General features: G+C 34.5%; 1 protein-coding gene across 1 annotated transcript; it reads right to left on the bottom strand.

The window, feature by feature from the left end:
- Nucleotides 1-10,878: 10,878 nt before the first annotated feature.
- LOC144562965 (3-deoxy-manno-octulosonate cytidylyltransferase-like) lies at nt 10,879-15,305 on the bottom strand. Its single transcript, XM_078312334.1, has 8 exons — nt 14,941-15,305; nt 14,464-14,509; nt 13,943-14,029; nt 13,443-13,567; nt 13,190-13,329; nt 12,835-12,886; nt 12,227-12,337; nt 10,879-11,244 (listed from the first exon to the last, which is right to left on the bottom strand). Exons 1-8 carry the CDS (start codon nt 15,169-15,171, stop codon nt 11,152-11,154), a joined length of 885 nt encoding a protein of 294 aa, XP_078168460.1. The 5' UTR covers nt 15,172-15,305; the 3' UTR covers nt 10,879-11,151.
- Between the last annotated feature and the right edge of the window lie 226 nt (nt 15,306-15,531).

Raw genomic sequence — 15,531 nt, 5'->3', positions numbered from 1 at the left:
GAAATTGGCTAAGTGTTGTGTGGCATCTTCGTGAGGCAGGCCATGGAAGAGATTACGCTGCACCATGCTAACCCATGCAGGAGGAATTTGGTATTCCTCAGCATTGATAGTAGGTGCAGTGTACCCAAGATGGATTTCCTCAGCCCTAGGCGCGGTGAAGTCTCTCAAAGGGCGGTTGGCATCGGCTGCTTCAAGATTCTCTCTCTCTTGGTTAGCTGCCCTCAACCGTTGAAGTTCATTTGCCATCCGATCCCTTTCTCTTTGGAGGTTTTGAAACCTAGCATCATCATTGCCGGACGACATGTCTAACCGGCGTGGATTCAAGGGAAAGAAAGGTCCCCTTGTCGGGTGCTTGTTTCTTCTCTGGTAAAAGAGATGAGTTGATCCTCTCCTCGAAAACCACTCTACCAAATCTGTGGCGTCCGGAGTAGGAGGTTCCTCTGCCAGATTTCAACCTAAATCAAAAGAGAAAGGAAATAAAAGAAAATTAAAAACAATTACTAACTAAATTACTTAGGTCCGAAATAATATTCACCGTTGTCCCCGGCAACGGCGCCAAAAACTTGATGTGAATTTTACTACTACACAAGTAATAAATCCTAATTTACCCTCAATTCGGTTGCAAGTGTACAACCTTGTCAAGTAGTATTTAGGGATCGTCTCCACAGGGACAATTCGGAATATTAAACCTAACCTAACTAATTTAATTTAGTAAAAGGAAATAAAGGAATTTGTTTGTTTTCTATGATGGTTTGGTTTGTTGCTGATCAAATTGAATTAACTAAATTCTAGGTCTAAATGTGGTTTTAAACAAGAATTAGAAATTAGGGTCTCTTAGGGTTCCTATCCACTAATGTCACGATTAATTGATTTATTAAGGTTGTTCTTATAAATATGAAGGCACAGTCTAATGTTATCGGTATAAAGTGATATTTCTATGTTAATACCGTCTTTAAATTAGTATAAATGTCACCTCTCGGTACTTGGTTACACTAACCCAAAGTTATTAAGTCTTTAACTGTCCCAATTGGTATAGAAAGTTATTCGTCACCTCTCGGTACTTGGTACAATTTCCTAACCTATCGGGTTAAGCCCGTATAAGATGAGCGTCTCCTCTCGGTACTTAGCCTATCAAATACTCTTTTCTTTATGGTCAGGACTAAATATTCAATTTCTCAATTGTAAATACCGAATCCTAGGGTTTCATGCAATTTCGCTTAAGTCATCACAAACAAGTAATATAAAGAAAAGATCATACCAAGGAACAAGTAAATATAATATAAAATCAACTAATCCATGACATAAGTTTCAAGTTCTAACCCTAATCAACCCTAGAAATAGCCTTAGCCAATCATGGCTGCAGCACACAAGAGAAATAACAAGTAAAAGAGTTCTAAGAGAAAGAAATCAATGTAACCGCTCGAAGAATTCGCTATCTTCTTCTCCCTTCTTTTGTCTCTCCTTTTTCTCCTTATTCTCCTGTGCTTTTTCTCTCTTTCTAATGTCTAAAATTCGTCCCTCCAAACGGTTATCCTTCCAGAAATAAAAACAACCAATAAATAGCAAAAATCGCTTCTGGAACTGTTTATTGCGGGCCGCAATAACCTCCATTGCGGGCCGCAATGTACTGTAGCAGTTAACAGACTGCGCAGAAAAATTCTGAACAGGTCCTTGCGGGCCGCAATAAAAGTCCTTGCGGGCCCCAATACATTCCTTTTATATTCTCAGGTTGTAGATCTTCTCGTTAGCTTTCCAAAAAGTGGTCGCAATCCTAAATCGGAGTTACGAGTCAAAAGTTATGGCCGTTTTAAGTTCAGACTCAATTTTTGGCTGACTGCTACAGTGTATTGCGGACCGCAATAACTTTATTGCGGGCCGCAATAACTTTGCTGGAATAAAAGGGGCTCTGACTTGTTTGGTTGCGGGCCGCAATAACTCCATTCCGGGCCGCAATAAATGTTGGCAGAAGCTCATTTCTTCGTGCTAACTCACCTGTTTTGAGTCGTTAAGCTCCATAAACTTGATTACCTGTAGAACAAACATAACTAGGGCAGTAACTTGAACTTTTGGACATTTCTAACCTAATTAAACCTAATTTAAACTAATTTAACCAAAACTTGGCTTAATTTACATATCTAACCCTAGGTTTAAATAGATACAATTTTGGCTTATCAGTTGTGTAGTGGGTGCTTAATTTAGGGAAGTTGTGGGTGCTTATTTTAGGAACATTGTATTGCTTTAAATACTGCATAACTTTATGTAATTGAGTAAGAGAGAAAGGAAATAAAGCGTTGTTTCTATTCAGAAAAATATTCTTCTCTCTTCAATCTTTTGCATACTGGCACAAAGCAGTGCAGTATTGCTGAGTTTATCCCAACAGAACAATGCCATCTATTATCTCAGGTTCTACAAGGTGAAACCATTTAATAAGATATTTTATTTTTTATTGATGAGATGGTCACATCTTGACTACTAACTATTAAGTATTGAATGGCCCATTCATATTGCGCATTATGAATTAGACACAAAGAAGAACAAAGAATTTTAAAAAAAAACTGCTATTAAGTTTTGACCAACATATGATATATAAAATTAACTAAACAAATGCACTGTGCTGCAGTAGTCTTGTATAAACGCCTTCGTATACAGGTTTGCAATTTCAAGAGAACTCCAGTGTTTCTGCAGTTACAGTCATAGCCTTGGTACAAGTAGAAACACAAATGAAAGTGCTTTCCATTAAATTGTTTATTCACTTAGGGAAGGACAAGATAAGACCATTTCTGCATGACTCCGATGTCATGATGACATCAGCTCCAAATCGTCTACAGCATTCTGCAATTCTTTCATCATCAGTTGCCACAACTGCCAAAAAATTATCTTAATTTTAGATAAACAAAACAATTATAATCTGCATGCTGGCTGTAAAAGTTCTTGCACACAGTTTACCGCATAATATGAATTGAGTGATTAATGTAATCGACATTTGTCTCTTTGATCTCTGAGATTGTATAATACTATCCGACTGTATAATCGACAATGTCAGTGAGATTGCCTGGTACAGCTCCTGTGAGAAAGTGCATTCTTGCAGTAAATGCTCGACTGATATATTCCAGTGCCTTTTTGCAGAGCACACATCTGTTGACAATTGGCCATCCTCTAGTGAGCAATTCATTTGATGTTTCTCTGTTAAATTTGGTGGAGTTAAGACTTTTAGTAGGTAGAATTAATAAAGTTTTAATATGAGAGAGAAGTTTATAATTATTTTCAACATTAAGTCTATATTTTTAATTTTTCTCCGAGACAAGCATTAAAATAAAAACATATTTAAGTGAAAAAAAATTAGTTTAAGACATAATTTATATTTTTTTTAATCTTGAAGTATATTTCTATATTTTATTCTAAATAATTTTAGGAAAAAATATATTTTATTTTTTATTTTTTGAGTGAGAGATGACGAATAACATGATAATATCCATCACCATAACCTAAAAACTATTGACATAATAATATAAAAAAAAGGTTGAAATAGCTGCTAATAATGGGTCGACATGTTTGTTAAGGCCATGTGAGCCACGTAGACCCGACAAAAAGACCTAAATAATTTGCAAATGATGTGGATCCGATCTAAGCTTAATTAAGAAAATATATGTTTTCTTTATAAAGTAATACTTAAGAAAATGCACGCGCGGCTTTCAACTTTTCCAAGCAAGATTTGTTTGGTCAGATATGATCACAACTGTTTTTCAGTTGTTGGGTTCTTCTCTTCAAGTGACCGTTGCAAATGTAATCACAGAGTGATTTAGTCAAATTAATCGGAATGTTGTATTTAGTAAGGAAAAGGAGGGACTAATTAAGCCTTCCTTATAAATTAATAATTTATAATATTGTCCATTAAATATAATAATTTTTGTACGTATTAATACTTTGTCAATCTCAAATCTTAAGTTTCTAGCTATAGTACTCCTAATCTAAAATATCTACGTAGAGCATGAAAAACGTATTGTGTCGTGCTGTGATTAACACGCTGTAACTTAATTTGGTCTCGTGCCGTGTCGTGATTAAGTTAATTTCTCACATATCGTACCGTATCGTGATCAAAATATTAAGGGATGGTAATAGCACGCAACTGATCATGTCACACCGTGTCCAAACGTGACTAATCACGTTTGTCACGTTTACCTATTTTTTCATAATTTAAGTTAGTTTATTCAAAATTCACCATTTGATCAAAATATAACGATCCTAATTACACGTGACTCGCGTAATCATGTCAAATTTTCAAAAGATAGGTAATACAGCACATGACATGCAAATCACAGTATGTAACCGATGTACATGCTGTGTCGTTCCGTGGCAGAGCCGACTCCATCGTGCCATATCTTCCACTCTACATCTACGTATTTATTAATGTTTTGTACGATTCCATAATATATAGATTGTTTATTCAGTCCATATATGATTTGGTATGAGGACTATAATTAATTGATGAGTAATGATACTTTCTAACATGATAATAATTACAACCACTAACTAACAAACCAACTAACTATATATTGCTCAATATGATAATTGCTCCGTACATTATAGTGCTGTTACTTGTTCACCTTTCCCATGGTTATAGCTAGGTTTAATCTAATCCTTTGAAATTCAATCATCCAATGGTTATAAATTAATCTAAAAGGTTTCCATTAATTGGATAGGAGTCGAACCCCATTTCCACCCAAAGTCACCAGTAGAGACCCCATTATATATAGAAAGGTTCCATGTTACCATGAATATATATATATAGAAAGGAGTCGAACCCCATTTCCACCCAAAGTCACGTTTGGCTAAGATCAAAGTGGTAGTTCCTGAGTTTTTGTGCTATCAATTCGTTTTTCAATTTTCAAAGTTCAAAACGTCGATCTGAACCGTTCAAGTTGTTCTCCATATTAAATTGTGCTTGGAGACCAAATTTTATATTTTTCTGAATTTTTTTACTATTTATTAAGCCACTTTGAAAATCGCTAATCCAACGGTGGCTTTACAAAACAGTAAAATCAGAAGCCACCGTTGGATCAGCTGTTTTCAAAGTGGCTTAATAAATAGTAAAAAAAATTCAGAAAAATATAAAATTTGGTCTCCAAGCACAATTTAATATGGAGAACAACTTGAACGGTTCGGATCGACATTTTGAACTTTAAAAATTGAAAAACGAATTGGTAGCACCAAAGCTCAGGAACTACCACTTTGATCTTAGCCAACCTCTATATATATATATATAAAAAGAAAGAAAGAAATCAAGTGACACGTCCAAGAGACGAGACCAACTGACACAATAAAATATGAAACTATACTTTTGCCACTTAGGCCCTTAATATCTTCCATTTACATTTTTTGGATGTTCTTAAGTAGGAAGGTAAAGATTTTAACATCGCAGTTTTGATTTCATATAGCACACAAACTATAGAATCAAAACCGCACTGTATATGATTCATATCCTGTATGAAATAAAAATTATTATGTTAAAAAATTTATCCAAGCAGGAAACACTCACCATCCAGTGTAGAAAATTCTTCAATCTAACCTCTGCTAGAATATAATCCCATGTAGGCTGGATTGACAAAAAAAATCATAATTCATAGTTCATTTAAGATCGGGTCGAAAAAGCTTAATTAGTTCGCTTGATTCTAGCTCGTTTTGGTATGAGTGATCAGTTCAAGTTTGACTCGGCTCGTTTCTTAGCTCGTTGGAAGAATAAGAAGAAGTTCTTTCTTGACTCTTTCACTATATTTTTTTGTGTCCTTGATCATGAGAGGATGGATCGAAACTCGTTTCAAAAATATAATGAAATTATTTTCGAACTCATGATCTTATATATGCACCAAGTTGACAAAAATCTTTGATTTATACACAATTCACAGCAAGAAAGAGCTGGCTCGACTCGGTTCTTGATTAGCTCAACTAAGTCAGGCTCGACTCGGCTCATTCTAACAAAAAAACAAGTTCAAACTTTATGTAGCTCAACTCAGCTCGACTCGTATACAGCCCATGATTTTCATGTATCAACATGCATATATACACAATGAACCCTATATATATATATATATATATATATATATATATATATAGGAATATGCTAGCATGCTATGCATAGCATAGAGCCCCTCCGTGCAACGGCTCGGATTTCAAGTTTTAAAAATCCTAACTGTCGATCCGAACCGTTCATCTTGTTCTCCATATTAATATGTGTTTGGAAACCAAATTTTAGATTTTTTGAAATTTTTTTACTATTTCTTTAGATTTATTAAAAATCCCTGTTTTCAGCAAATATGGACCATAAAAAACAGCTATTTTCAATAAATCTAAAGAAATAGTAAACAAATTCCAAAAAATATAAAATTTGGTCTCCAAACACATATTAATATGGAGAACAAGATGAACGGTTCGGATCGAACGTTAGGATTTTGAAAACTTGAAATCCAAGCCGTTGCACGGAGGGGCTCTATGCTATGCATAGCATGCTAGCATATTCATATATATATATATATATATATATATATATATATATATAGATGAGTTAGGCTGGGGTGTTATGGATAGCATAGTGGCCTCTATGCTACGGTTCAATATTCGAGTTTTCAAAATCCAAACGGTCGATCCGAACCATTCATCTTATTCTCCATATTAATATCTGCTTGGAGACCAAATTTTACATTTTTCTGAATTTTTTTACTATTTATTAAGTATTTTACAAAATTGTTGATCCAACGGTGGCTGTACAAAACAGTAAAACCGTTGGATTAGCGATTTTCAAAGTGGCTTAATAAATAGTAAAAAAATTCAGAAAATTATAAAATTTGGTCTCCAAGCAGATATTAATATGGAGAATAAGATGAACGGTTCGGATCGACCGTTTGGATTTTGAAAACTCAAATATTGAGCCGTAGCATAGAGGCCACTATGTTATCCATAGCACCCCAGCCTAACTCTATATAGATAGAGGTTGGCTACTCTACTTACACAAGCATACGAGGGTTTATGCTTATAAGTCATTTTTTCGTTTTCAAAATTCAAAAAGTCGATCTGAACTGTTAGATGTGATCTCTATATTGAAATGTGCTTGGAGACCAAATTTTACATTTTTCTGAATTTTTTTACTATTTATTAAGCCACTTTGAAAATCATTGATCCAACGGTGACTTAACAAAATAGTAAAATCAAAAGTCATCGTTGGATCAGCGATTTTCAAAGTGGCTCAATAAATAGTAAAAAAATTCAGAAAAATGTAAAATTTGGTCTCCAAGCACATTTCAATATAGAGATCACATCTAACAGTTCAGATCGACTTTTTGAATTTTGAAAATGAAAAAATTACTTATAAGCATAAACCCTCGTATGCTTATGTAAGTAGAGTAGCCAACCTCTATCTATATATATATATATATATATGAGTTAGGCTGGGGTGCTATGGATAGCATAGTGACCTCTATGCTACGGCTCAATATTCGAGTTTTCAAAATCCAAACGGTCGATCCGAACCGTTCATCTTATTCTCCATATTAATATCTGCTTGGAGACCAAATTTTATAATTTTCTGAATTTTTTTACTATTTATTAAGCCACTTTGAAAATCGCTAATCCAATGGTTTTACTGTTTTGTGCAGCCACCGTTGGATCAACAATTTTGTAAAATACTTAATAAATAGTAAAAAAATTCAGAAAAATGTAAAATTTGGTCTCCAAGCAGATATTAATATGGAGAATAAGTTGAACGGTTCGGATCGACCGTTTGGATTTTGAAAACTCGAATATTGAGCCGTAGCATAGAGGCCACTATGCTATCCATAGCACCCCAGCCTAACTCTATATATATATATTCTCTTTGAGTAACAACTAGGTCAGCCCTCCATGCTATTACTAGGCATGCTAAGCATATGATCAATGAGAGTTAGGTACAGCTATAGTGTTATACCTTGTAAAACCTTAAGAAGGAAAGAAACCTAAAAGTTTTTCATTCATCTTAACCATACACCATCACAGGAGATTTTAAGATATGCATGTTTTGAATTTGGATGGATGTATAAATATATAATTTATTGGGACACTAGCTAATAATAGTACAATCATATATACTAGCATAATCAGTAGCACAATCTGTAGAGCATATTATGGTAAGTTTTAGTATAAGAATAATGCATGATAGTATTAATTATATAGAGCAAAGCTAAGGTGTGATGTGCTTATCAAGAGAGTTTGGTGAGCACAACTTCAAAAGTATATCTGATTAACTTCAAATGTCAAATTCAAACCGTTGGAATCTATGTACTTCATAAGTGATGCATGTACATGCAAATTTTTGAAAGTTTCAAGTTTATTTGTTATAAGGTCAAGCGGTCAAAGAAAGGAACTTATTATAACTTAATTTATGAGTTGTTTTATATATTCAATTTTTATCATTTCTTTGACCGCTTGACCTTGTAGCAAATAAACTCGAAACTTAAAAATTTTGGATGTACATGGATTTCAACAGTTTGAATTCGACGTTTAAAGTCGATCCAATATACTTTTAGAGTTGTACTCACCAAACCCTCTTGCTGAGCACATCACATCCTAGCTTTACTCGTATTATATATGTCAGCAGAGCACCAGATAGCCGTTATGACTTATCTCATATATTTAATTTTAAGTGCTCAATTTTCAAAGTTAGGTGCCGAATTTTCTGTCCATTATCCTTTTCAATGTCGGCCCTTGCAACCTGAAAAAAGGTGATATAGTACTTATCTATTGGGATGTGGAAACCATCTAGCCCATAGCCCATAGGTAGGGTTTAAAAATTATTTCCATTCTCATCTCATATCACACACTACCTCATCACACACTAAGAGCATCTACATACATCTCTGGTATTATGAGAGTTTTAAATCTGATGTGACAGTTTCTAATACAGTTTCAAGAATGTGAGAGAGTTTCTTATTTAGAAATTATACATAAAAGTTTCTTATTAAAAAACTATTTATAAACTCCATATTGACAAAATAATTGGCTCAAATTATTTTTTTTTTTAATTTATTGCTGACGTGGCTTAATAGAAACTTTAAAATTAATTTCAGGAATGTGAGAGTTAAAAACTTGAGAGGCTTTTATTTCTAAAAAGTGGTTACAATTATTTAGAAACTCATTTGAGTTGCAGGAATGTAGATGCTCTAATATGTTTAGCGTAGAGTACCTAGTCTGAAGTTTATTATTTTTCCTTCCTCGTTCTCTTTTATTTTTTATGAGAACTGAGGATAAATCAATAATTTGAATTTGATGATCATTTCTTATTATGTAATGTAATAGTTATAATTTGGTTATTGCATAATAGAGTCTTTACCACTAGACTATAAGCATGCATCTTGCATTTTATGAGGGAGAATAAACTATATAAAAATTTTGAGAAAATAAAAATTAAATTAAATTTCAATATATGTGATTAAAAATTTCAAAATCATGAGTGACTTAGCACCCCTGAGCTAAGTGTAGATCCGTCCCCACCTCTGTAGGTGGCTTGATAATCGAATCTTAAGTTCTCTTTTGAGAAAGATATCGAAAATTTGACCTCAACAAATCAGAATTGCTCACAGTGGGTTTCCTCACAAATGAAAGCTTGGTATTACAAAATGCATATATGATGTGCATTTTGCAATTTACAGAATGAGCATGCACTTCTTGTTTTGAGCTTTTGTATTCATTCTTCGAACTACCAATAAATGTACACATAATAATTTCATGATACAAGCTTGACTATTTTATAATGCACACTTGGATACTCTTTTAAAAAATAAAAAATGGACATGAGCAATTGAGTGGTTTTTAAAGATATTCCTTAATAATTTAGTGGTTATTTCTTAAGAGAAATTATAACTAATTTGGAAATTAGCAAAAGAAAGAAAGCATATTTGACTAACTGCTTCTTTGGATAAAATTGGATGCATATCACATAGATGCATTGCATTTGCAAATGGCATAATTGCCCAGCTTAGATGCTTTGAATGCAAATGTAGTGCCTCATAATAAGAAATGAATAATTAACTCCTTTAAACAGCCTTAATTTGCTTAAACAGGTTGCAGCAAGCTCATGGTTTTATATATATAATCAGTGATGTTTGTTATATAAACTAAAAATTAGGGCCACAAAAAGCAAGCTAGCTATCCTAGCTAGGCCCCCAAATATCAATATTATGCTATTATATTTCATATTCTTGGTACTATAAATACATGCATGGTTGCATTGTTGACTTCACAAGTAACTTAAGTATATCCACATTCCACCAGAACATAACTTCACTACAGTATCACAAAAAGGAATTATGGCTATCAGATATTATTTTTTGTTGTTGTTGGTTGTAGGAATGAACTTGATCGGATCGGCCAATGCCCGCATGCTCAATGTAAGCCAGATGGAACGTCCCAAAATGCAACCAGACAAGACAGTGGTCGGTACACGGCCGAGTGGCGAGCTTTGGATGCAAGATAAGTTGAAAGCGAGATCAGCAATCGATGAAAATAAGAGATCAGATGTGCCAGGAGGTCCCGACCCGCAACACCACCATTGACAAAGAAATCACCATAATAAGCTTGAAAGAATTAATTATGTGTGCACTTTGATTATTTTCAGTTATAACAATAATTGTTCTAGTGATTGTTATTGATTAACAATCTCAGGATGAATTTTGATGGAAACTCATTTTCTCCCCTATATCACATCCTATATTGAAATAATTCGGGGTTAATAGTATCAGATTTCATGGAGTTTGGCATCAAATGTTCCTTTTCATGATTATAAACATTGAGCTAAGCCAGAGTTTTCAAAAATGCAATGCTAAATTGTCTCACGACCTACCATAAATTTGACAAAGTACTCATGAATTGCATGCTCACAATTAAACCAGTCCACGTCACTATTGTAATATTTATACATAAATTTGAAAACTATTACATGTCAAATATTGAAATTTGAAAATATAAAAAATGAATACACCAACATTATTTTTTAACATATGAAAGTACAAAACAACAATGAAACAGAAAACATTTGAACAAGCCTTCTAGTCAAACCAAAGAACTCTACCTAGATATAGCTACACCGGAAATTTTCACACTAGGAAATCTCAAAAGAAAAAAGGAAGTCTACTCAATGTTTTTTTCTCGCATAATAGCTTCCATTTTCTCGACATCTTCAGGAGTGTCAACACCATGAGCATCATGGTCAACCTTAATTACCTGGCATCTTGAACATAATCTCATATTAGGTAATAACAACAAGCCGATGAAATAGAAAATGGATTATTGCAAGCATCAGCACTTCAAAGAAAGCCAAAAATTTATGATTTTTGAATAAAACTTCAATGCTAACAAGACCACTAACTGGAACAGTAATTAAAGAAATCAATAGCTTGCCTTAAATCATCAATATGATCCTCCAGTCAACCATAAATTTTTAATACCAAAAAGATATTGCTATTGTACACGATGTATCTGATGCAAATCCCAAGTACTAAACCAATACGATGCGATATTTTGTTGAATTATCAACCAATCCACAACCAACTTGTTTGTGCTACAGGTGATCATCCCTTGCAGCCTTGTAACTTACTGAAAGAAGTCAAGAACACATTTGCAGCAGTTGGATTTATCGGGCTAAAGGTTCCCTAGATTTAGCGCAAATCCCAACACAAAACCATGCTGCAGCGAGAACATGCATGTGCAGCATGGCAGAGGATACAAAACCATTTGCCACTAGCAATTACTGACCCACTGGGCTGATTAACTAAGTCAGATCAGGCCTGCTGAAGGATTGGACCAGACTTGACGAGAAGTCTCTTTTTTTTCTCAACAGACAAGGCTAAATTTCCAAACATCCATGTAAATATATATATATATATATATATATATATGATGAAAGAAAAGAATGCAATCTCCAGTTTGCATATCAAAGAAGTCAAATAGAATTGACCTGATCTCAACCAGATCTTTGCACTCTTCCCAAGAAAACTATGTAGTTATTTCTCATTTTCTCTCAATTGTATAATAAAAACACTTTTTGTTTCTTTGCTTCAAAAATACTAAACCATGGGATTTTGCTAATATTCCCATAACCTGTAGAGACAAGTTTGACATTTCGAAGGAGTTGCAAGGACCGTACCCTCAAATTTGTAGATTCTATATAAAAATTAATAAATTGAATAATTGAAATTGAAATGACCTTCATCTTGTAACCATTCTCTAGAACTTTGAGTTGTTCAAGATCTTCCTCCAGTTGCAAAGGAGTTGGCTCCAGCTTAGGGTATATCTTTAGGAATTCTGTATCGTAGCTCTGCATAATGACAAATAAAAAAAAAATATCATTATAACAACAACAAAAATAACAATAATAAAGTATAACTTAAGAAATTTATATCTACCTAAGAAAGCTATTAATATTATGCATGTCCCAAAAAAACATAGAAAATGTGACAGATACCACTTCTGAAGTATGAAAATTTTATGTATGCACTCAATCAAGATTTATCAAACAAACATCACTCGCTGATTCTTCATATGCATAAGCAAGACAACAATGGATGGTTTGGTTATTTTTTTCTCCCTTAAGATGCTAAAATAGAAGAGATATAGGAGTGTTGGTATTCTGAGGTTTAGTAAGAGAACAGAAAATTTTATTATTAATTATAATTTGCAGAAATAAAATTACATGGTTTGTAAAAAAAAAAAATCATGATTTGACTATGCCTAAATTCATAAATAAACTGAGTGCTCATTGATGTTCTGAGGTACCATCAGATTCAGCAACTGGGGCTGTTATTACTGAAGTACCTGAATGCCCAAATGAAGAAGATATGGGAATTTCTGGTTCACTTCTCCCGACCTGAAATATTTATTTAAGAAGTCAAACACCAATAAGAATCAACATGCCCAAAAAGTTTCATAGTGGGTTTTTGCTGAGTGCTCAATATTGATCAAGGCCATGCAATGCTAACATATGTGAACATAGGAATAAAAAAAACAATTGGACCATCTAGCAGTATCAGTAAACCAATGCATGCCAGACAATGTGAACATAGGAATGTATTATCCAAGGTCATGAATTCATCATCCAATAAGATAGTTCCCATACTTTCTAGTAAATAAATAAATATATAGAACAGTAATGAAAACAATAATTGTTTACTTGTTAAAAGGAATTAATCCTCTGGAGAAGTAAATAGCGTAGCCGTTGTTGTTGACAACACACTTGACTCGATTAGTGTCGAATGCATATTCAGGTTTCAGAGCTGTGACAGCTGTGCTAAACACCGCATCAGGAGCTCGCTTCATGCCATATATAGACAATGAAATGTGATATCAGACCCAAAGGAAGATGAATTACAAAGGACCAAAAGAAATTATATGATTTGGTTGTTTGTTTCTTATAAAAAGCAAACCTGTAAGGCTTGAACAATGCCATCTATTATCTCAGGTTCAATAAGTGGCTCATCTCCTTGTATATTGACTACAATATCATAACTTTTTGCAAGTTTCTGAAGTGCCTCACTGCAACGCTCAGCTCCTACAAGGTGAAACCATTTAATAAGATATTTTATTTTTTATTGATGAGATGGTCACATCTTGACTACTAACTATTATGTATTGAATGGCCCATTCATATTGCGCATTATGAATTAGACACAAAGAAGAACAAAGAAATTTAAAAAAAAAAAAAAACTGCTATTAAGTTTAGACCAACATATGATATATAAAATTAACTAAACAAATGCACTGTGCTGCAGTAGTCTTGTATAAACGCCTTCGTATACAGGTTTGCAATTTCAAGAGAACTCCAGTGTTTGTGCAGTTACAGTCATAGCCTTGGTACAAGTAGAAACACAAATGAAAGTGCTTTCCATTAAATTGTTTATTCACTTAGGGAAGGACAAGATAAGACCATTTCTGCATGACTCCGATGTCATGATGACATCAGCTCCAAATCCTCTACAGCATTCTGCAATTCTTTCATCATCAGTTGCCACAACTGCCAAAAAATTATCTTAATTTTAGATAAACAAAACAATTATAATATGCATGCTGGCTAGAAAAAGGCTACAGCAAATTATGTATGATAGATTTGGTCCTTTTTGGTTCCTGACTTCCTGGCAAATCTGGTCTCAGAATGGTATCAAGCAACTTGTATCAGAAAATAGGGAACACAACAGATCCTAGTTTGTTTATGATCAGCAGTCCAGCTTAACCTAATTGAACAGAGGACGCAGAGCTGCTACAGCAAGAGATTGGGTAATACACTAGTGAGAAATTAAACAGGTAAGTACTGGCATGTACTGAAGTTCATACTTAGTATAAAACTGATGTGTTATATATTATAACAATTGATATGTAGAACAATTTACAAGCGGTATGAATACATAGAAGGAAAAACCAAAAAGATAAAAAGGCGAAAAATATTCATACCAACAGTATCTAGACTTGAAGCTAACTTGGCTCTCTCCCAAGTTCTCTATTGAATTTAAAAATACAGCTGATGTAAATATAAAAATTGAAGAAAAATGACCATAACATCACAATTCACAACCAAGAGATTGACATAATGGTTAATACGCATTGGATCTGAGACATGTTACTTTATACCAATTAAGTTAGGGTTAATTGGGGCTCTATTTGCATGTTTTGACATCAATATTGGGGCTTCATTTGCTCAATTTGCACAAACCAGGTACATAGTTGACTCAATTTTATTCTCTATTACTGAATTTCTCTCTTTTGTGCTGTTTAGGCTTAGCTTAACTGAAGTATTGTAATCAAGTTAATCTACAGAAAGCAAAACAACAGTGATATAGTGTTAATTAACGTCAGGTCTGATACAGGGCCCGTATACCAGTGACAGCAACAACGAAAAGCATTACAAACAGAGAGAGATTGTGAGGTTACTTGGATCATAGGTTTGCCGAGAATGTTGACGAGAGGTTTCCCCTCAAAGCGAGAAGAGGCGTATCGAGCAGGGATGATACCAATGACGCGGCTACGGAAACCTTTGGAGCGATGGAGGAAGTAGGCTCCTGTCGCCGCTGCCACTGCCGCGCCAAGGATCAAGCCGTGTGCAAGCCACACTTTCGCGCCCGATCCGGATGAGAGCGACGAGGACTCTGCGCAGATCGTCATTGCCACGGAGCAGGAAAGCAACTGAGTGGAGTGAGAGTAGAGAGACGAAGTTGCGTTGTAACCCTTGTCGCGGAGAGCGGGAAAGAGTTCGGCCACGGAGGAGATCGGATCCAGTCGGTGGTTCGGTGGAGTGCGTATCCTCTTAGATATCTCATATGTTGCGTGACCCACGTGTCCGGTGCCTACTCGGGGATAGCGCAGGGGGGCGTATTATTTGAGCTTCGAGATTCGGGCAGAACGTATTTGAACGGTTAAGATTTTCCAAAAAGTCACGCAAAATATGAGATATCTCAGAGGATGCGAATTCGGTTCTTTGTCGGTGCAGTGAATGTGATGAGAAATAAATCTGCTACGATCTGA

This window comes from Carex rostrata, chromosome 12 (assembly GCF_964058835.1).
Source record: "Carex rostrata chromosome 12, lpCarRost1.2, whole genome shotgun sequence".
NCBI lineage: Eukaryota > Viridiplantae > Streptophyta > Magnoliopsida > Poales > Cyperaceae > Carex > Carex rostrata.
This window is presented reverse-complemented; position numbering and strand designations above follow the sequence as displayed.